The sequence below is a fragment of the Culicoides brevitarsis genome, chromosome 2, assembly GCF_036172545.1.
Source record: "Culicoides brevitarsis isolate CSIRO-B50_1 chromosome 2, AGI_CSIRO_Cbre_v1, whole genome shotgun sequence".
In the NCBI taxonomy this organism is placed as follows: Eukaryota; Metazoa; Arthropoda; class Insecta; order Diptera; family Ceratopogonidae; genus Culicoides; species Culicoides brevitarsis.
Window position 1 is genome coordinate 16,566,774 of NC_087086.1, and position 21,731 is coordinate 16,588,504.

Consider the following 21,731-nt stretch of genomic DNA (forward strand, 5'->3'; position numbering starts at 1 on the left):
CTAAAATTTGGCGCAAAATTCTTAACATTTGCCCTGAGGAAAGATGAGATTTCATCGGATGTGGCGTCTCAAAAGGTATTTTTGGAGTGATAATGTCTAAAATTTATTACTGATAAAGCTAAATTTATTTTACAACCTTTTTTTTAATGAATTGTTTTTGCATGCAATATTTGTAAATAAACACGTAAATTGCTTAACAAAAGCCGCATACTTGAATTTATTCATCAGCAATTGAAGTTTACTTGGATTTTCTAATCGTGGTTAGGTTTAGAATTTATTTAAAAATATGCTTTTGGATGGGTTTTATTGTCTGTCTGGTTATTCGTTCAGAACATCAATTTTATTTATTTTTGACTTTAATTAATTTTGGCGCGAAAATTCAAATTCTGACGAATTAATTAAAAAAAAAATAAATAAATAAAAATTAAATAAAAAAAAATTTATATCAAAAATTTAAAAAAAAAAGTTTTCATTAGAGTTTTAATTTTAGAATAAAAAAAAATAATTTTAGAAATAAAATTTAATTTTTTTTAATCGATTAAAAATTCTAAAATATACGCTTTAGTTAAACTTCTCAATATACAAAAAGTCACTAACTTTCAAAAACATTTCTACTCTGAATGATAAGAATTTATTAGTCACACTGTCAACACGAGTGTAAGCTTTTAGTCTCCCGATGAGAGATCAGTCGACAGCATACCTTTTCAATCCTCTTCTTGAAAAATTTGAATATTTATTTTTTTAAAGAACCTGATTATCATCAAATAACAACAACATGAGGTAGGAAAGTCGTAAAAAAATTGTAAAAATAATAAAAAAATTGTTTGTGATAACATTTAACATCAAAAAACACCGTTCAAGTTCAATATCAAACGCAGCCAACTGTGAATTCAAAAAAGTATATCATAAAAAAAATTACTCGTGTGTGCGTTTGCAATAAAAATTTTATCAGATTTCTTTACGAGCATCGTCGGCACTCGTATATGCGATAGAGTTTGATGTTTGAAGGCACTGTTGTAGGCTTACAAATACTAAAATAGGAACCTACTTTAACGAAATCATACGTATGCGGCATAGAAAGATAAAAAATTTCGGTGAATGTCTATCGAAACGCGTTTGTTGTTTCAGTGCATTGAGCGATGTGAGACAAACAAGCAAAAGATAAATAAAAGTAAAAGCGAATTAGTCACCGGTAGAATTAAAATTTTTATAATTTGACAAAATTTCATTTAAAAAAGTGATACGTGATGAATTGAAGAAGAAAAAAATATAAATTTCTTGTTTTGCCAAGTGTTAATGAATCAAATATTTACAAATATCGCTAAAATATTTATTTTTGACATGGAAATTTTTCCGTAATATGGATAAACGAGATACAATTGTTCAAACAGAGCGATTGCTAGAAAAAAACAAAGTATATGAACTGCCTCGTGTCTCAATGCGGAAAAACCGAAAAAACAGGTGGTTTGAAAATGTTTCAAAAAAAACCTAAATAAATTCAAAGTTTTTGCCAACAAATTTAGTAGTATGTAATATCTAATATTCGTAGCATAAAGCTACTTAAAAATTTATCTTTAATTGGAGTAACGTGACTGTACGTATTTTAATATTTATAAGACAAAGAATAGTACTACTTAGGTAGAGCCCATTATTAGAAAGTTAGTTGTTAATAGGTTTGAGGTAATGGGCATTAACAATGGAATATTTTTTTTCTGCAAGACTTTTATTTTAATTTCTTTAGTTTTTGTTCAATTAAAGAACGAATCTACGAAGAAAGTTAACCAAAATTGTCAAAAAATTTTTTTTTTTATTTTTTATTTTATATCACGAGAATTATAATTTCAGTAAAATTCTAAAAATGTCTATAAATCTAATAAATATCGCAAAAAAAAAATTTTTTTTTTTTCAATAATTTTTAATTTTAAAAATTTTGGCCTTGTCATCCTGAACAAATCCCAAGTTTTTTGGTTCAACTTCAAAAAGGCTTTTTCGATTTCTCGCATAACGAAAAATAAACGAAAAATTCATTTTTTGCAGTGCAAATTTCAAAAATCTTTTTAATATAAGCAGAAATGTTTGTCTCGTCGAAAGCGTCTTTTAAATGGACCTAACAAATGGAATAAGTCAAATCATTTCGTACCTCTCTCATGAATAGACAAAGTTCATTGGTCACAAACTTGTTGGTAAATCAAATGTTTTTCCCCATATAAGCAGATAAAAATAACTATAATAAAAGAAAAATAATAAAAATAGATAAATAAATTAATATAAAAGGTTCAGAATCTGCTAATTAGGCCAAAACAACAGTTCAAAAAGTTCAATGACCTTCAAATGACATTCAAAAAAAAATAACGATTTCTCATTAAAAGTAAAATTTTCATAAATTTTTTTAAAAAAATTGAATATCAACCAAACATTTTTTTACCAAATTAAACTAAATATATTGACATTTTTATTAAAAATTTCAATTAAATTTTTTTGGTTGAAAAATTTAAATTTTTGATTTAAAAAAAAAATCAAAAAACAGATAGGAAATACTCCAAAAATATTTCGAATGTTATATCAGCCATGAATTAAAAAAAAAATTGAGTCGTTATTTTAAAATGAATGTAAAATTGATATCGCTTACTTCTTTTATAGAATTTTAACAACTTCAAAAATTATAAATATTTAACAAAATTTTTAAAATTTATTGTTTTTGTTATTCTTGTTGTTTTTTTTGTTTGTAAGCAAGCTTTTGTTTGTTTTTTATAACTCTTTTACAAGATTTACATAAGTTAACTTAATTAGCCGTTGTTGTTGATAAAGTTGTGTTCTATAAAAAAAATTACAACTTTATTATGGTAGCCTCTTTTTTTATTATAGGCGCAGTTTTAAGCTCTTAACCAGTTTTTTTAAAAACAAAACGAAAAACTGTCGTCACAATCCACAGAATTAATACGTGTCTCTTCATTTTTCTACAATTTTATCAAAAGTCATGATTTTTAATTCTTGTCGAAATCGCATTTTATCTCAAATTTTTTTGATATTTTGAATTGAATTAATTTCTAATTAATTAAAACTTTGATTTTCTTTTGAATTTTTCATTCGACTTTTTAACGTCCAAAAGAGACATTTTCCTTGAAAAAATTTTTAGAATGCCTTTCCTGCAAAGTATAAATATTATAACAGATGTATTCCTTTTTTTATTAACAGTCTCGCATTTAATTGGACAACACGTAGCGGTCGTTCGAAGAAGCTAATTTTGATTACAGCCATCATGTTGATTTCCATTGTGGCAATTACGCTCTTTTTGACGCTTGCGAGCGGAGTTCCTGTTCCATCGGGTCCCTGTGACTATTGTACCACGCACAAAGGTCCGCATATGCATCCAGATGAGGAATTGAGAATGGTTCATATGGTTTTGAGACACGGAGCTCGTACAATTGTCGATACTTACCCGAAAGATCCTCACTATAATCACACTTTTTATCCTTATGGACGAGGACAATTGACGAATGTGAGTTTTTTTTGTAATTTTTAACAAGATTTCATTGAATTTATGAGAATTTTTCTTTTAGGAAGGTAAAAAGACGTTGTTCGAAATTGGACTTTGGGCTCGTAAGCGTTACGGAAAGTTGTTGGGAGACACTTATCAAGATAGCGCCATCCATGCACAAAGTACGGGAGTTACGAGAACTCAAATGTCGATAGCTTTAGTCCTCGCAGGCCTTTGGGAGCCAAAAGGAACGACACTTGAGTGGAATAAAAAATTAAATTGGCTTCCGATTCCTTATTCTTACGAAGAACTCGAAAAAGATACGGTAAGATTTTTTTTTCTCGTTAAAAAAATAATTTTTACCGTTTTTTGTTTCATTTTTAGCTACTTCTTGTTCGCACATCATGTCCTCGTTATTCGGAAGAGCTCGCAAACGTACTTAAATCCGGCGAAATTCTCGAAATAATTGAACGCAGTCAAACCCTCTTCGAAGAATTGCACAATATCACGGGAAATAACTTCAAAACGCCCGACGACATCCAAGATTTGTACAGTACCTTGAAAGCCGAGCATGAATTCGGTCTCGTACTTCCCGAATTTATTCGTGATTACTTCCCACATCGCTTGCAAGAACTCACCGATCTCAGTTACATCGTCAACGTTTACAATGACGAGCTGAAAAAAATCAAGGGAGGTCCATTCCTCAAAAAAACCCTCAACGAATGGAAATTACGTGCTGCCAACAATACCGATGTCAAAAAAATGTATTTGTATGTGGGACATGATGCCACCGTTGTTAACGTTATGTCTGCTTTTAACGTTTGGGCGCCACAATTCCCCGATTATGCAACAACTGGCGTCTTTGAGCTGTACCAAAATAAGAAAACGGGAGTTTGGGGCGTGCAAATTTTGTTGAACAAAAATGACGCTGGCACGCAATTACTCAATATTCCTGGCTGTGAAAACCCTTGTCCATTGGATAAATTGGAAACTTTGTTGGCAAATCATATTCCGGGAGATATGGCGGAAGAATGCAAACCTTTGCAAGAAGGATTTACTGATGCGCCAAACCGAGGACCTTAAAAAAGTTGTAAATTGTTTAAAAATTGACTATTTCTAAGTTCTCGTAATAATGAGGACATTTTCTCAAAAAAAAAAAAAATTTTTTAAGTTTAATAATTTTTTTTTATCTAAAATAAAAAAATAAACATTTTCTGTTATAAAGTTCAAAAACTCTTGTAAAAATGTCTCGATTTTTTTTAATTTTAAAAAATCTTCTAACTAAAAAATAAATATTCTTTGAAAAACATATTTTTGAAAGAAATTCACAAAATGAAAAAAGAAACGAAAAATAAATAATAAAAAAATTTAATTTATTTTTTTTAATTTTTTAAAATTATTTTTTTTTTAATTTTTCGTTAACTTAAATAAACTTTTTTTGCTGAATTTCATCATACCTAATTTTTTCGCAAAAAGAAATTATTTTAAAATTAAAATAAAATTTTTATTAATTTTTTATGTTTAATTTTTAGCTCAAATTTTCCGTTATAAAATTTATAAACGAGGAAATTCTCGTAAAAACGGCAGGAGAGTCTTTATGACAATTTTTATCGTAAGAATACAATCCAAGGACATAAGGAACAATAACTCCATTCTCTTCGACGCCCTTTTGATACAAAGCTCCCGAATTTCTCAAACAACTATCCGTGGTATTGATTTTTTCGGCTATGGCACACACTTGACTCGGCACCAAACCATCCGGCAACTCCGTACTCGGCTTGTAATACTTTTGACATGCATCATTTTGCATCGTCAGTAATTTCCGTTCAGCGTCAATTCGGTTCAAGGCTTCACATTTGTTGGAATTTCCTTGACGGTTGCATTTGTAAGAAATTTCGCTTGTGCCTGATGGTCCCGGAACGATGCCAATGAAGGGAATTTTGTCTTCTGAGTGCCAAAGACACGCAGGAATGACATTTCTGCTGAATTTCACGGGAGAAACCAACTTCAAAAGGGCAATGTCGTTGTAAAAAGTGCCCGGACGATAAAGGGGATGAACGATAACCTTCAAAACAGCCTTCAATTGTTCTTCGTTTGAGAGACCAAAGTTGATGTTTCCTAACCGAACTTGCTTTGGAGTTGATCTAAAAGATAAAATTTGATAAAAACCGGATTTTAGCTTAAAAATTTTAAAATTTACCTCGCTTGGGTAAGACAAGAAGCTGTAGTGACAACAAAATCCGCCGAAATTAAGGCTCCCCAGCAACGATAATCGATTCCAGTCGTTTTAGCGAACCCGATCGCTGCTGTATGAGTAAATATTTTATTGTTTTCATACTTTAAATTTCCATTTGCGCCTGTAGCTGCTTGTCTCAAGTCACGGTAAAGCGTCGAACATTGCTTTAAACTACTTTGCATCAAACCCTCTGACCGAGAAGATGTGCTTTTTGGACAACAAACTGTCGTTTTCGGCCGAAATCCACAAAAAACGACTTGTTGACTGCGATTTCGGTAACTTTCAACGACCCCCGGGCAGTTTTTGGGTTCTTTACAAATGCCTTTCGTACTTTCGCCGGGAATTGTACACGAATTTCCCTCAATTTCTTGTTCATCGTCCACAAAAACGATTTGATCGTTGCTCCGTTTTCTAATAAAATTGGAATTTTGTTTTGGTTTGACGCCTAAAACAGTTTCTTCGATCCAATCGGCGTATGAGGAGACTCGCGTAGCCACAACAGGTGTTCCAAAGCCACAATTTTTGCCGAAAGAGTTTACACCAAAGACGTACGAGTCGTATTCATTAAATCCCCAAATTTTCCGCTCCACGGGACCTCCGACATCGAGTTCGCAGATGCCTGGCACAGCAAAAAGATCGTTTTGGATGCAAAGTTGCGAGTCGAGAATGCGATTTCCGTTCTTTTTGAGGAAGAATTCGTTGCATTTTTGGTTGCTTAGGATTGTAGAGTTGACTTCCAAGTAACGAACTTCGTCCTCTGTGAACAAAAAAATCAATTATTTCAGATAAAAATTGTAAAAATCTAAAAAAATTATCACTTGTTGAATGATCGACGATATTTTCCAGCGGTTTCGTCTTCGTAACTTGACATTCTGCATCACATTCGCTCGTCACAATCGGAAAAACTTCATCGTTGCCAACTTCCCATACCGGCAAGTCAATAAAGAACAAGTTACTTGTTCGCGATCCCCATCCAACGACTTCATAAGTGTCTGTTGGTAACTTTTCCTTTTTCCAAATGCACGCGGGAACGATATCCAGTGACAAGTCAATTTCTTCTTTCAATCGGATCAAAGCGATATCGTGATGGATTTCATTATTGCGATACGAGGGATGGATAAAAATCTCGTCAATTTCTCGTTTTTGGTTCAAATGATCCTCGGCATTGCTGTTAGGACGTAAACCACCTACTGACGCAATATCAGGGCGTTTGCTCAAACAATGGGCCGCTGTGAGTAAAAATCTTTCACTTATCAAGGAAGCTCCGCAGAACCAATGAATGTAGTTTCCCTTATATGACCCGATGTAGGCCTTGTGACGATAATCTCGAGCAAGATGGATTTTTGAGTTGATCCAATTACTTCGGTAATCTTCTAATGTGAGTCCTGTGTCACTGTCACTTGAACGATCTGCTAATTCTAAAAGTCCGGGTTGGAATTCACGGAGAGAGACATATCGTAAGGCACATTCTAAAAAAAAAAAAATATTTTTTGAAAAACTTGAATTTTTTAACTTTTTTAATTAAAACTCACTTCTAGGTTCAAATGAAATTCCAGTTTTCGACTCAATCCAAGTTCTGAACTTTTGAACTGACGTATAAACTCCGGGAGCATCAAAGCCACAAGCTTTTCCAAAAGATGTTACGCCAACGATAAATGGCGTAATGCGACCATTTGCTAATAATTTTACTTGTAACGGACCCCCAGAGTCTCCCAAGCATGTATCTTGTCGTAATTCCTCGCGTTTATTGTCTCGCGCACAAATTTGATGCTCGATGAGACCATTTCGGATTTTGCGATCGCTTGATGGGTCGTAGTAGGTTTTACAGGTATCGAGATCCATTGGATTTAAAGTTACTTTTTCCAAGCGATCAGTTTTATTTTCAACTGCAAAAAAAAATAATTAATTAATTTAATTAAAATTAATTAAATATTTTTAATATTTTATTTAAATTTAATATGGATATTTAATTAAAAAAAAATTATTAATTATCTAATTTCATATTAAAAATTAACTTTTTTATAAAAATTTTAAATTTTTATAAAATTTTTTTTTTTTAATTTTTAATTTTATTAAATTATATATTTATTTATTAATTAATTATTTAATGCAAATAATTTTTTATTTTGAATGAATTTTTTTTTAATGAAAAAAAAAATAAAATAAATTATTTAAATATTTTAAAATTAATTAAAATTATTTTAAAATAATTTATAAAATTTAAATTCATTATTTTATTATTTTTTATTTTATTATTTTATTTTATTGTGAATTATTTTTTTTATTTCTTAATTTACTTACAGAAACCCGTTTGCCCGATTCCTATAGCTTCAAGCTCCTTAAGATCCAAAAAATCATCAGAACTCCACAAACAAGCCGGCAACACAGTTTTATGAGGTCTTTAGAAAAAACAAATTAATGAAATCAATTATCGGATCACTCATTAATCAACACAAGTTCAATCACTGGGGAAATCCACATTAATTACTCACCGTATGTTTCCATTCAATTGAAACAAGGCAATGTCATAATATCGTAACGATGAGCGATATTCCTCGTGCGCAACGACTTGAACAATATCAAAAAGCTGCGCAAACTCGTCATCGACTGTCGAATAAGGATTTCGATCTCCGAGCAATGCCTTATCAGGCGCAGCTCCCGAATCACGCGAATACGTGCAATGACCCGCACTCAAGACCCAATTATCAGAAATTAATGAACCGCCGCAATCCCAATCAACTTTTCCATCGCGAGTCCATCCGATGGCGGCAAAATGAGCAAATTCACTTGGCTTAACGGGCGTACCGAGAACGGGACTTGCCAAATTGTCTCTGCCATAGCGATAGTAGCGTGTTGAACAGTCGTCCAAAGAATTTCGCTCCGTGGAGATTAAAATGTCGTAAATGTTTTCTTGTTTATCCGAGTCGATCGGGAATAATTGAGCCTTGACTTTAAATTAAAATTTATTAAATTTTTTTTTAAATAAAAAAAAAAATTAAAAATTTACCTTTTCGAGAGAAAATTAAAAAATAGACTGCAGCTAATAAGATCGATTTCATGCTGAAACGTCTTCTTTGTGAATTTTAAACTATTTTTTTGAATTGATAATGATCTCGTTACACCATTGAAGCGTCAGTACTCGTTAGATGCAAAATCACAACTAAAAGTTTATTTATTTACAGAACCTGTCAATACTCGTAATTTTTAATGAGCAAGTAAACAAAGTCAATTAACGTATATTGAGACGTATGGTAAGCAGGTACCTGTCTCGTGTCTCGTGATCGTGTGAAAAAACAGGATTCTCCGGTTCGTAGAACTCATCTTGATAGTACAGAATGCAAATGCATTGTCTCGAATAAATTATTTGAGTGTTTTGTACGTTATTCGATCCTTTATTAATTTTTATTTTTATTACAACGAGGGATTTCCATTTTTTATGCAGTTATTTTTAATTAATGACGTTGAGAGTTCTATCGGAAAATACTTAACTTCATACAAATGTTTGCATTGTCAAATTGTCGGAAGAATATTGGTTTTTTTGTTTGAAGAAAATTTTAATTTTTAAAGCTTTTTCTAAAATTACATTGAAAATCGATCAAATAAAAAATTGAGTATTTTTTTCAAACAAATTTTTAGTTATCGCAAAGAAATAAATAAAATAATATAATAAAAAAAATTTTGGTCTGATTTTCATTAAAAAAAAATCATTAATTTAAAAAAAATTTAAATTTTGATGAAAATATTTTTTTAAAAATAAAAAAATAATTTAAAAAACCTTGAATTAGCAAAGCAATTCGAATTTAGTAATGTTTGTTACATATTTTTGAATTTTTTAAAATAAGTAAAATTTTTTTTCAAGCCAATTCTTTATTGGACAAACATATAAAAACAATTTAAAAATTTAAAATTTTTTTAAATTTTGCGTTTTCGATGTACAGGAGCCATTTAAAGATGTTAGCAAAAAAAAATTGATGAAAAAAAATTTAAGTCAAAATCCTCTTATTATGAGGGCTCACGTACCGATTTTTCAAAATTTTTTCAAATGTTTTTCAAGGTTTCAATTTTGTTTTGGAAAATTTTGCGTAAGGAGCCATTTAAGCAAATTTTTAAGCTATAATCCTCTTAATTTTTTGTCAATAATTTTAATTTTACCAAAATCCTCTTATTAAAAAATTAATTTTTTTTGCTATAAAATTTATCAAAATTTTTGTCAAAATTATTTGTATTTTATATTTTTAGTTTTTAAATTTTTTGTTCGACAAAATTTTTAAAAAATTTGGGGTTTCACTTCAAAAAATGAATATAATTTTTCAAAATTTTGCGCCTAAAATAACATATTAAAAAAATTTGGTCTGATTTTCATTAAAAAAATCATTAATTTAAAAAAATTTTAAATTTTGATGAAAATATTTTTTTAAAAATAAAAAAATAATTTAAAAAATTGATATTAAAAAAATATAAATTTAAAAAAATAAAATAAGTTAATTAATTTTTTCAAATATTTTTAAGATTATTTTTACCAAAATTAATTTTTTTTAATAAAAATTATTTCTTCATATTAGACCAAAATTTTATTTTTTAAATTGAGGCCAATAAAACACTATTTTAATTAATATTTTTAGCAATATTCAATTTATTTCATTTTATATACAATAGCAATTTTATCCTAAATTCATAGGAAATCTCATGTAAAAAGTGATTCTTACATTTTTTTTCAAATATTTAACGATATTGCTTCTCACATGATAATAATATAATATAATATTTTTTTTGTATACTTCTATGTTGCCGTAAACTAATTGACTGATGATAAATGTAGTCTTTTTTTGATAAATTATCGTCTAAAAAGGTGAGTTCATGCCTAATTTCGTGCCAAAATCCAATCGGGCTCGTCTTTGGTATCGAACATTTACTCTAAAAAATAAAAAAAATAAAATTAATATTTTTTTTTTGCTAAAATTGACTTTAATTGACTTACTTTATCTCCTCCCATTTAATGAACTCCGCAATTGCATACGTAATTATAATGGAAATGATGAGAAATAGGCAAATGGGCCAAATGCGTTCAAATTCACTCAAAATGTAGTCATTGAAGATAAATTGGTAGGATATAACGACGACGTGAATGGCAAATCTGGAAGAAAATATAATGTTAAATTTTTTGAATTTGGAATAAAAATTAAAATTTCTTACAAAAGAGCTGAACTACTCAACCAACAAAGATTTCTGAAGGGATTTTTCTCCCAAATTGAGTAATCACGATGAACAAATGTGGACGAAATGATTATCAGATGCAAGATTATGCCGAATAAGACAAAATGCCGTGCCAGATGGAGATCTTTTTCGAAATTTTCATCTTCATTGTTGATGACGATCACTGGATGGGATAGGAAGGAACAATACGCTAGAATCTAAAAAAGTAAATTTTTAACAAAAATATTTTTTTTCACTAAAAAATTTAAAGAAACTCACCATAGTTACTATTAAAGGCAAGAATTTGCATCCATAACACCACAACACGAACATAAATAAATTAGAATTGAGCGATGTTTGCTTTTTGCCGGTTGCTCTATTGAGAATCTATGAAAAAATATTAATTTAAAAAAAATTAGGATAAATTTTTGTGAAAAAATACTTACCACGGGATCTGGTTCGACTCTCACGAGCGAAACAGCCATCATTGGCACCGCAAAACACATTAAATACAAAATAATGATCGGCGTGAGAATCGGTGGAAGTGTAAGGCAAGTAATGATTGTATTCAAAAGAGTAAACGAGCACGCACAACTAGCCCAGAACTGAATACAATTCCAGAAACCAATCGAAAAACGACGTGAAAGCTCCACCAAAGTCACAATCGACAACGGATCGTCTCTCAACATGGAAATGCTGCACGGAATCGAGTTGAGAACGCGACTCAAGTAAATCGGCGAGACCGTAACGGGCTTTTCCATCACCTCACTGAAGAATTTCGACCGTTTCTTCTGCACCAATCGCTTTTTGTTGTTGTAAATATTGGATTCTGTGTACGCCGGATAGTCCTGACACACCTGCGGGTACAACGGTTCGATGGCAATACTGCAATCGGACTTGATAAAAATCTCACAATTGGCGTTACTTGCACTTGAGCCCAAACAGACGACAATTTCGCCGTATTGTTGCATGATGTTGATCATTTCGCGACTTGCCTCCGCCGAGCAATCCGTGAAAAGTGACACAAGTAACGGCACATTATCGACATTTTCCAGATGAGGACGAATATTTTCGATGCCGCGCGGTAATTTGGCGCGATTTGACATGTCAAAGTTGATGGGAGCACTTTGTTCGGTAATTTCACTCAAACAACTGAGCGAACGATGTTCTTCCATTGCGGAATCTTTCGAAGCTCGATGACTGGGACCATGATCCATCGCGAGACTATCTCTCGAAGGGTGCGTTGACATTGATTGTTGTTGTTGTTGACCCGAACTGATGGCACAAGGCGCCGACGAACTCAGATTTTTGCTGGTTTCCAACGGATTTGAGCCCAAAAGTCGATGATTTTCCGTTGGTTCTTGCAAAAAATCGAAATTTAACGAATTTTTCGGGGAGGAAACGCTACTTTTATCATCGGATAGCAAAGAAATGTGACAATTCCAGCCAGATTCGAGTCCCATTTTCTCCGAAAAGACTCGCGAACGCAATTCGTTCTCTTTGCTGAAATGCACGAAACGGATACAAGCCCTATCAAGTCGCTCAATAAGTTGAACAATGTCGAGTTGCGCTTGATATTGCATCGTTACCATGCCAATAAACACCTGATGGCATTGCATTTCGAAACAACTGTCCTCATCTTCGATGTCATCCTCTTTGGCTTCCGAAAAAAGAAGCGAATCCGTGCTTAACGAATGTACCAAATTTGGCATGTGTTCATCCAAGTCGCACTGACTCTTAATGACGTGAGGCATCTTGTAACGCGATTCCGGCGGAAGTTCCAAATATGCGACATTTTGTTCATTTTCGCCCGAAAGACATCCGTAAATTCCGTGTCGCAGTGGACGATAAGCGAATGCCGTGCAATATGCTGTCAAAGCATTTCTCTGATAAAAATCAATCGCACGTTTTCTGTCTTCGCGTGAGAGCGGCTTCAAATCTTTTCCGTTCCAATAATCGTCGCAATAGTCCAAAACGAGATCAGCTGTTCCCTGAGTAAGAAGTTGCAAGGAGCCAGAAGGCGTTTCTTTGACAACCACAGACATCGAATGCGGAAACGGAACTTTTACTTTTGTGATGTGCAGGGATTTGGCCAAACGCATGTCACGTCGGATGATTTCCGGTTGCTAAAAATTAAAAAAAATAAAAATTATTTTTTTTTAATTTAAAAAAAAATTTAATTCAATTTTAAATTAAAAAAATCATTTTTATTTTAAAATAATTTTAATTTAATTTTTAAGATAAAATAATTTATTTATTATTTTTTTTTATTAATTTTAAAATACCTAGTAATTTTTTTAATCATGTTTTAATTGATTGATTTTAATTTTATTAAATATTGGTTGAATTTTTTTAAAATTATAATTTAAAATAATTTTAATTTTTTTAAATTATAATTTTAAATTATTTTTTTAAAATAATATAAACTAAAATTAAATAAATGTTAAGAATCAACGTTTAACAAATAAAATTAAATTACATTTTAAGAAATATAATTTTTTAAATAAATTTTGATAAATTAAATATTTTAATTAATTTTAATCTAAATTGTTTAATTAATTTTTAATTATAAAATAAAACATTTAGAGCTTACCAAATGGCGATAACTGGAAATTTGTCCGGAAAGTTGAAAAATACTCCTTGCTTGAGTAGAAAACCCAATTTGACGGGCAAGCTCACACAGACATCGTCTATAAAATATATTTTTGGATTACTAAAAGCACATCTAATGATTTTTTTGATAAAGAAATGTTCTACACTAATGTTGAGATGCAAAAAGGATGCAACATTTATCAAAAATAAAACAAAAGATGCAAAAATCCCACTGGCAAAAAAAAAATCAAAAAATAAAAAATGAATGAAATTGTACATTAATGTAATTTTTTTGGGTCAGTAGCGGAAAGAGGATTATTTAAAGTCATTTTTAAAGCTTAAAAAATTAGAAATTTGTCTTTTTTCTCAATTTTATAGAATTCAGAAGACCTAAATCCGCTACTGCATATTCCAATTTAATTTTTAATGAGAAAATTTCCACTCCACACACCAATTAGAGGTTCGGTAAGGATACTTTAAAATATTTATTTTTATACTTCCTGCGGTTAAACCTTAGAAATTGCCCTTTAATTAAGGGAATCAATAAATTAAGCATGTTTTTAAAAAATATTTTCGTTCAAAATGCATCAAATGCAAAAATAGGAGAAAATAAAGAAGTTAAGAAGGTTTTAAATTAAAAAGGAAGAAAATTATATAAAAAAAAAAAAAAAAATAGCACGCCACGTACCCAAACGAAAAGCTAATTATTCTCGATTCGACAAATGAGTACCTATTTGTAACGGGAACCAGATTTTTATCAAATTGAGCAGAAATGTGTCCACAAAAACTCGCGTAGTGCTTTTGTGTCAACGGGCAACAGGTGTTTACGAGGATAGCGAGACCTAAAAAAAAATTTTTTGGTTAAATTTTGCTTTTGAACTAAAAAAATGAAAAATTTACCTAACGGCTTGAGAGAATTGATATGATTTTTCCATTCGTGATCGTCAAATTCCAACTTGAATGGCGAATGTTGGTCATGCGTGAGGTCAAGAACTTCCGTAATTGGTCCATCTGTTTGTGGATTGCCTTTGTCGATGTCTTCTTCGGAGCTGAGACTTGAACTACTGCTTCCATCTGAGCGTTGATCGTCCGCTGGGTCTCGTAGGAAAAAAACTTTCTCCGCTGTTGGATTGGGCCAACTTAAAATTCCTTTTTTATCGACGCAACAAAGTGCCTAAAAATTAATTTTTAATATTTTTTTATTCGAAATTTTAAAAAAAATATTTTTTTTACCGTTACAGTTCCCAGCACATGCACAACATTTGTACTTCGACCTAAGATTGCGCTGTCTCCTTGCAATAATTTCAACCAGTGATAGAAGACATCGCGTCGCGGCAAGACAATGTGATCGCATTCGAGGTCAGAAGGTGACTCGAGATCCTCTTGAAATGACTTTTGGTCGTCAGATTGTAGCAAAGGCGCGATCGAAAGAAGTGTTTGAAGACGAGCACAGCCCCAAAGTGAGACAGCAACCCACACAATGGGCATAATTAAGGGAAGAAGGGGCAAGGCAACGGAAACGGGATTTAATATTAAAACTTCTCTCCAATTGAACATCGTCTTGCCTTGTAAATAGACGCCAAAGTAGCGGAGAAAACCCGTTAAATATGTGAGCACTAAGATTGAGATGAAGCCCCATTGTTGGATGGAGCGCGTGATCAACTAGAAAATAAAAAAAAAATTAAGTGGAAAGGTAATTAAAATTAATTTTTTCAATTTTTCTGCGATTTTGTCGAAAAAAAATTTTCTATTTTAAAATAATTTTTAAAAGTTTTAATTTAGTGTTCAAATTTTGTAAATTTATATAAAAATTTTAATTTCAGACCAAAAAAAAAAATCATCAAAATTTAATACATATAGAATAAAAAAAAATGCATTAAAGATCAAAATGCAATTAAAAAACCTACCCTTCAATTTATAACTGAATATTATTTTTTTAAAAACAACAATTAAATCGCGCGTGTAAATTATTATCGAAAATCTTACATGATTTTACTGGAGCTCGAGTGTCACAAATTTTTCTGTATAAATTAGATTGCAGTTCGCTAATGACTCACATTTTCTATTTTAATTTACAGTATTAAACAACTTAATAATTTTTAAATCTCAAAAATATTTTTTTCAGTGAAATTTTTGGTGCTACTTAACAAAAATGCATCAAAAGCTTTTTTTCGTCATATTAATTTTTATAAAAATTCATTTAAATAATATTTTCATTGTTTGACTTTTCAGCAGAAGTTGAGCCAGATGCTATTAAAAATTGCATGCCTGACGGGAAATTCAATTATTTAGACTACACCAATTAAAGGATCATCTCAGATCCAAAATCAATGTTGGTTTATTTAAATGGCAGTGTCAAATTTTTACAAGATTATGACGGTCAGATCACATTAAAATTCACATCAGAACGTGAAAAAAAAAATTTATAAAAAATAACAAACAAAAAAAAATTTTTTTATAAAGTCATATTACCTAATGTAGGTTTTTAAATTTTTTTTTAAACTTTCTCGGGAAATTACAAAAAAAATGTGAATTTTCCCGTTTTTCGCAGCGTAATATGATTTTTTTTTATCTAAGTAATTTTTAATTTGCGCGTGTGATTTATCAAAAATCAAACAGGATTTCACTAGAGGTACGTGTAACATTTACTTTTATTGTGAAATTTTTTTTTCACATGTTGATAATCACTTTGTTTTAAAATCAATGATAACAATAATATATTTTATTGTCGTGTTCTTCAAATTTGTACAATTATTTTTACAGACTAAATAGTCTACTGTAACGCCAGGGAGGTGGCTTCTAACAAACTTATTTAATGTACAATGTTGTCAGAACAAGATTTAAATTTTATACCTGTTTTAATTTATGAGAGGAGAATCTCCACAAAAACCTCTATTTTTGATTTAAAATCATCATAAAAAATTTAAATTTTTCAGAAAAATTTTACAAAATTTGAAGCATTTTGAGTTAAAATTCTTATAATTCGCTTATATTATTATTTTTCTTTCTTATTTTCGCTTTCAATATATTTTCCGAATCTTCGTAAAACGATAAAAAATAAATAAAAACTCCTTTTCACCTCTTTTTCAACCAAAAAATGCGACAAAAATTGAAATAATCAAATTTGCTCGTATAAGAAATTAAAATTTTGAAAGGATTTTACTCACAAGATCCCGTTGCTGATCGAAAATGGTCGGTGGGCGAGTATTGGAGTCCAAGGCAGTTTTTAAGTTTTCGATAAACGGCGTCTTTGAGAGCACTAATATCAAATCCCCCAACGGAACACGAGCTGTTGGCTTACTGGGCGGCTCATTTTGCGTTTGAAGTCGATATGTTTCTCCCGCGAGAAATTTATGTCGTCCATTAAGCTCGTTGCAGTCTTCGGGCGCTGTTTGTCCCGGCCGAAGCACAATGTAATCTCCCTGCACAAGAAGCGCCCACGGCAAATTCAGTACTCGACCATCCCGATAACACCATTGGAGCGACACGCAAGGCGACAACGGACTATAAATATGCGGAAAATTCTCCTTTGTCCAACTGCTCGACAGTTCGACGGCAATTCGCAGTTCTTCCAATACCGTTCGTATTTTTCGATATAATTCCGTCTTTTTGAGAAAATTTTCGCGGAATTGGAAGTAAATTGTCGGTACGAGCACGCAAAGTAACGCCACGCAAGCTACGTAATCCGTCGCCAGGAAAAGTAAAATGACACACAAAAAGGATCCAATAACGGCAGTCCAATGTAGCAAACCGCTGTACTTGTAAAAATCACGCAATTTATCGAGGAACCTGTACAAAGTAAACAAAAATTAAATTTTTATTGACAAATGTCGCAATTGGAAATCGTTACCGTTCATTTTCCGCTCGCGTCTCATACTCCTGCAGCACTTCCAGTATCTCGTCATGTAATTTTTGCAGGCCTTCTTGCATGCTCATGTCACCCAAATGGGGCTCGTACTTTTCCGGATTTATCACAACCATCTTGGTTCGTCTCTCATTCGTCTTCTTTGTGTGAATTTAGAGACAATCGTGCCTCAAGTCGCTCTTTTATTTACATTCTAACACGAATGACGGACTTTTGATGCGTAATTTACCACTTTTCACTTATATTACGTCGAAAATTTGTCGCAACACAAACACGAAAATCTATGGAAGGAAAATTCCGTATAAGAAAAATTAGAATTACTCAACAGCTGATACTATCAGAAAAAATGAAAAAACCCTTACTTTATCCGAGAATTCTTGTACGGCACGAGAACTCATCCAAAAATCGAATTTTGACTCGGTTTTGATAATTTTCCGATATAATTTGCGATAAAATAATGGGAAAAACCCGTGGAAAATGATTTGTTTATATTTTTTGGTTTGACTGAGGTGAACACTAAAACCTCTCTGATATTTAATTTTTGGGGACGACTTCGTTGATGTGAGAAAAAACAATTTATTCAAAGAAAAAGTAAATTTTGTATCAAAAATCAGTAATTTTTTAAATGTTTTTGAAATTTTTTCTCTTAAAATATAAAATTTTAACAAATTTTATTGATATTTCAGCGAATTAGAGGAAAAATTCGATAAAAATTTGATAAGATTGATATTGGAGATATATATAAAAGAGGTTTTAGTGTACCATTTTCTGTCTTTGGGGTTTCATTCGAGAGAATATCATTGTTTTTGTTTACATTTCGCAAAAATTTGAACGTCCTCAAGACTTTTACATGGAATTCTTTGCGAAAAACAATGAAAACTTATTCAAAAAATTATTTAAGAACATTATTTTAACATTCCAAGTCAAAAGTCATTCATAAAAACTCTTCTTTTCAAGAACAAAAAGAAGCTACAGGTGGATTTGGCCATGTCAATAACTAACTGACGACCAAAAAACCTAAAATACAAGAAAAATCATGTCAATAAATTTTGTTAAAATCGAAAACGAGACGTTATGCAGGTTTTGCTTAGCTCACCAAGGGTCCGAGGACTTTCATGACATCGATGATGACCAAAAAATTGCTGGAACAATGTCAATTCGAGATGCCTTACTGTCTTGCACGAATCTGGATGTGAGGGTAAGTGCTCTATTTTCCCAAAAATTCTTTAAAAAATTTAAAATTTTGTATTTTTAGATATTGGAGACCTACAACAAGTGCTGTAACGATTGCTTTTCCAAGTTATCTGACGTCTACGAGTTTTTGCAGGGATGTCAAGCAGCTTTAGAAACCTTACAAAGCTATAACGTTGTAGAAAATGACAATTCTGTGTGCCAAGAAGACTCTTTTCATGACATTTCTGATGCAGAAGATGCGAAAGAAGCTCCAATTGTGGTTGAAACTATAACTTGCAACTTTTGTTTTGAGCAATTTGATGACAAAACTTCGTTAGAAACGCATATTAAGGAGTTGCATCCCGTTGATCGTCGATATTCGTGTCCAACTTGTGGCAAAGGCTTTCAAAGTGTCTCGAACCGGAACACGCACATGCAATTACACAACACTGGAGACACCTATAAATGCCTAAAATGCGAAAAAACGTTCAAATCTAAGGTTTATTTGAGTAAACACACGAAATTTGTGCATTCCGTGAACGAAAAAAAGTGCGAAATTTGTAACAAGACCTTCGTGAATGCCGCCAAGTACAAATATCATGCGAGATCTCATGATGCCAGCAAGCAATTTCATTGTAAATATTGTCCACGAAGTTTTATCCAAGTTCATCACTTGCAAAATCACGAAAGAACTCACACGGGCGTCTTTCCGTTTTTGTGTACGGTTTGTGGGCAACGTTTCAAAGTAGCGTGCAACTTAAATTTGCATATGAGGGTTCATAATAACGATCGGAAATTCGTTTGTGAGATTTGTTCAAAGGCTTTTATCCGACAATCCGCCTACAAGTCGCACATGAAAGGACATTCGAGTGCCGCGATACCTAATGAAGACAAGCCAAAGGAGTTTCAATGCGAATGTGGAAGAAGTTTTCATCAAAAATCCTCGTTAAAAGTCCATTTACGCACTCACAGCGGCGAAAAACCCTTCGAATGCCAACAATGTGACAAACGTTTCTCCCAGCGACATCAACTGACGTACCATGTAAAAGCTCTTCACACAAAAATGGAGAAAATTGAGGCAAAAGAACCTGAAATTTCTGAAGTTGCGTCAAAAGAATCTCCGGAAAAGTCCAGTAACTTACCGTACATCTGCACAATTTGCGATAAACGCTTCAAAGTTCCCTCATCTCTGTTGACACACGCCAAAATCCACACCGAGGACCGAAAATTTTCCTGTGATAAATGCAACGCCAAGTTCAAAAGGCGTGAACATCTCCGGATTCACGTGAATGGCGTCCATTTGAAGCTCAAACCGTTCAAATGCGAGATTTGTGATCGAACTTTTTCACAAATTGGCGATCGAAATGTCCATATGAAGAGTCACAGCGACCAAAAAGAGCATTCCTGTACAATTTGCAACAAAAAATTCCGTCTCGTCAAGGCTTTGAGGACCCATTTGCGGATTCATACGGGCGAAAAACCCTATTCTTGCACATTTTGTCAAAAATCCTTCACGACTTACATGGCAATGGCAGCTCACACGGAAAAATGTCAAGCGACGATAAATGCGGGACAATTGACAGACAGCGGGAAAGATATTACAGTGATCACGCTTGCATCGCAGAACTCGCAGAGCATCCAGTCTATCGAAATTCCAGCGGGTATTGTGCTGACAGTGCCGATCACGAAGCTTTGATCTTGAAAATAAAGGTTTTTTTTTAAGAAAAATGAAAGATTTATCTTATCAAAAAGGCCTTTGAGTTGAAATTACTCCAAAGTAAACGAAAGATAATATGGACGATGAATGAATTGTATCCATAACAACTCATTATGGCACAGGAAATCATGAGTTGCGGCAGTTGAATTACTCAGGTGTTCTTATCACACAAAAAAATGTTTGAAATAGATAAAATTCCGCTGATATCTGGTTTGAAAGTTGTCATTTTGTGAAAGGATGAACAGCTAAAGCGCATTTTTCGGGGAATTTTTTTTAGGTTTTATGAGAAAAAAATGCGTTATGGGGCAAATATTTACAGAAATGATGTTCAAGTTGAACAAATATTAATTTTTAGTTTTAAAATTCATCAAAAATTTTTGAAAAATTTGGGTTACATTAAAAATTTGAAGCTACAGATCTCAGACAGACACTAAACCTCTCACAATTTCCAATTTTCTAAAAGAATTCATCAAAACTCGTTCACTTTTGGTATTTTCCCTTGACAGTTCCATCAACAAATTTTTACTGGCACACACGCTGAATCAGATCAATAAAAGACAAATCGCGTAATCAGAACATTTTTAATCTTTGTTTACCGACTTTTGTTTGCTTTAGTCATAAAATAATAAAAAAGTTGTGTTTGAATCACAAAAGTATTCACAATTCACTCGTTTTTTTGTATTTTTCGTGTACAAGTGTTATCAGTAAATTCAATTGCTATTTTCTTTGAATGAATCATTGATGTGCGTTTTAAGTATACTTTTGCGGTGCCATAAAACTTTATTGTTTACTATTACACTGTGAAGATCTTTTGAAGTGACGACGACGGAGGCTACGGAATTTCGTCGTTCGCAAAGTTTTTTAGTTATTCAAGACTTTTCGTTGGAGTAATAATTAAAAGAATATTTTTAATTTCTTTTTTTTTTTTGTAAAAATGGTTTTTGGCTGTTGTGGAAGTAAAAGTTCGTATGACACAACGACGATCGTGAATGACCCGAAAAATAATGCGGATTTGACAACGGGACAAAATCCAGTTTTCTTACAACAGGTAAAAATTTAAAAAAAAAAAATAAAAAAAGTGAAAAATTTAAAGAAAATTAATTTTGACAGTCATCAGTTGTGGAATTCAAGCCAACTTCAGTAAATAACATTCAAAATGAATCAAAACCTGAAATAACAACGGAACAACCGCGAATAAGCGTTACATCAGCTGAGCCTGCAGAAAAATCATCCAATAATAATAATAACAATAATGAGGAAGGCGAGTAATATTTTTTTGTACGTGAATCAAATTGAATTATTTTTAAAACAATATTTATATAAGAGAGAATAATAAAATAAATAAAATGTAGCTGAATCAGTTGAAGATACTTAATTAAATTCGAATAATGGAAGTAAAGTTTTTCAAAAAGTTCTATGTGGTCATGATTCAAATTGATGTTTATTTTTTGGCGAGACACGTTTTTATGCGAATTAC

General features: G+C 31.9%; 4 protein-coding genes across 6 annotated transcripts; 2 read left to right on the forward strand and 2 right to left on the reverse strand.

The window, feature by feature from the left end:
* Window positions 1-650: 650 nt before the first annotated feature.
* LOC134830145 (venom acid phosphatase Acph-1-like) lies at window positions 651-4,813 on the forward strand. 3 transcript variants are annotated; one of them, XM_063843533.1, is made up of 4 exons: window positions 651-780; window positions 3,196-3,499; window positions 3,561-3,803; window positions 3,863-4,813. In XM_063843533.1, the coding sequence occupies exons 1-4, from the start codon at window positions 776-778 to the stop codon at window positions 4,559-4,561; spliced, it is 1,251 nt and encodes a 416-aa protein (XP_063699603.1). In that variant the 5' UTR covers window positions 651-775; the 3' UTR covers window positions 4,562-4,813. The 3 variants fall into 3 exon arrangements, with proteins under 3 accessions (XP_063699603.1, XP_063699602.1, XP_063699604.1); XM_063843532.1 differs by lacking the exon at window positions 651-780 and adding an exon at window positions 1,141-1,461; XM_063843534.1 differs by lacking the exon at window positions 651-780 and adding an exon at window positions 1,456-1,594.
* Window positions 4,814-4,902: 89 nt separating this feature from the next.
* Window positions 4,903-8,856, reverse strand: LOC134829824 (uncharacterized). Its single transcript, XM_063843099.1, has 7 exons — window positions 8,722-8,856; window positions 8,207-8,663; window positions 8,016-8,113; window positions 7,247-7,600; window positions 6,533-7,183; window positions 5,679-6,471; window positions 4,903-5,622 (listed from the first exon to the last, which is right to left on the reverse strand). Exons 1-7 carry the CDS (start codon window positions 8,771-8,773, stop codon window positions 5,007-5,009), a joined length of 3,021 nt encoding a protein of 1,006 aa, XP_063699169.1. The 5' UTR covers window positions 8,774-8,856; the 3' UTR covers window positions 4,903-5,006.
* Window positions 8,857-10,385: 1,529 nt separating this feature from the next.
* On the reverse strand, window positions 10,386-17,860 carry LOC134832911 (transmembrane protein 94). Its single transcript, XM_063847126.1, has 12 exons — window positions 17,727-17,860; window positions 17,350-17,645; window positions 16,667-17,288; window positions 14,733-15,161; window positions 14,400-14,673; window positions 14,188-14,341; window positions 13,501-13,597; window positions 11,354-13,033; window positions 11,187-11,294; window positions 10,908-11,125; window positions 10,693-10,848; window positions 10,386-10,628 (listed from the first exon to the last, which is right to left on the reverse strand). The coding sequence occupies exons 2-12, from the start codon at window positions 17,478-17,480 to the stop codon at window positions 10,556-10,558; spliced, it is 3,942 nt and encodes a 1,313-aa protein (XP_063703196.1). The 5' UTR covers window positions 17,481-17,645; window positions 17,727-17,860; the 3' UTR covers window positions 10,386-10,555.
* Window positions 17,861-18,249: 389 nt separating this feature from the next.
* On the forward strand, window positions 18,250-20,259 carry LOC134829417 (zinc finger protein 260-like). The gene is made up of 2 exons (XM_063842474.1): window positions 18,250-18,562; window positions 18,620-20,259. The coding sequence occupies exons 1-2, from the start codon at window positions 18,401-18,403 to the stop codon at window positions 20,231-20,233; spliced, it is 1,776 nt and encodes a 591-aa protein (XP_063698544.1). The 5' UTR covers window positions 18,250-18,400; the 3' UTR covers window positions 20,234-20,259.
* The last annotated feature ends 1,472 nt before the right edge of the window (window positions 20,260-21,731 follow it).

Bases quoted from the DNA above. Each gene is read 5' to 3' on its own strand.
- LOC134830145 (XM_063843532.1), top strand. From the start codon at position 1,361: ATGGATAAACGAGATACAATTGTTCAAACAGAGCGATTGCTAGAAAAA. The intron at 1,462-3,195 runs GTGGTTTGAAAA...TTTTATTAACAG, and splicing joins CGGAAAAACCGAAAAAACAG to TCTCGCATTTAATTGGACAA. The intron at 3,804-3,862 runs GTAAGATTTTTT...TTTCATTTTTAG, and splicing joins AAGAACTCGAAAAAGATACG to CTACTTCTTGTTCGCACATC.
- LOC134829824 (XM_063843099.1), bottom strand. From the start codon at position 8,773: ATGAAATCGATCTTATTAGCTGCAGTCTATTTTTTAATTTTCTCTCGA. The intron at 8,664-8,721 runs GTAAATTTTTAA...TTTAATTTAAAG, and splicing joins TTTAATTTTCTCTCGAAAAG to TCAAGGCTCAATTATTCCCG. The intron at 6,472-6,532 runs GTGATAATTTTT...TTTTGTTCACAG, and splicing joins TATCGTCGATCATTCAACAA to AGGACGAAGTTCGTTACTTG.
- LOC134829417 (XM_063842474.1), top strand. From the start codon at position 18,401: ATGTCAATAAATTTTGTTAAAATCGAAAACGAGACGTTATGCAGGTTT. The intron at 18,563-18,619 runs GTAAGTGCTCTA...TTGTATTTTTAG, and splicing joins GCACGAATCTGGATGTGAGG to ATATTGGAGACCTACAACAA.
- LOC134832911 (XM_063847126.1), bottom strand. From the start codon at position 17,480: ATGGTTGTGATAAATCCGGAAAAGTACGAGCCCCATTTGGGTGACATG. The intron at 17,289-17,349 runs GTAACGATTTCC...TACTTTGTACAG, and splicing joins ACGCGAGCGGAAAATGAACG to GTTCCTCGATAAATTGCGTG. The intron at 11,126-11,186 runs GTGAGTTTCTTT...TTACTTTTTTAG, and splicing joins TGCCTTTAATAGTAACTATG to ATTCTAGCGTATTGTTCCTT.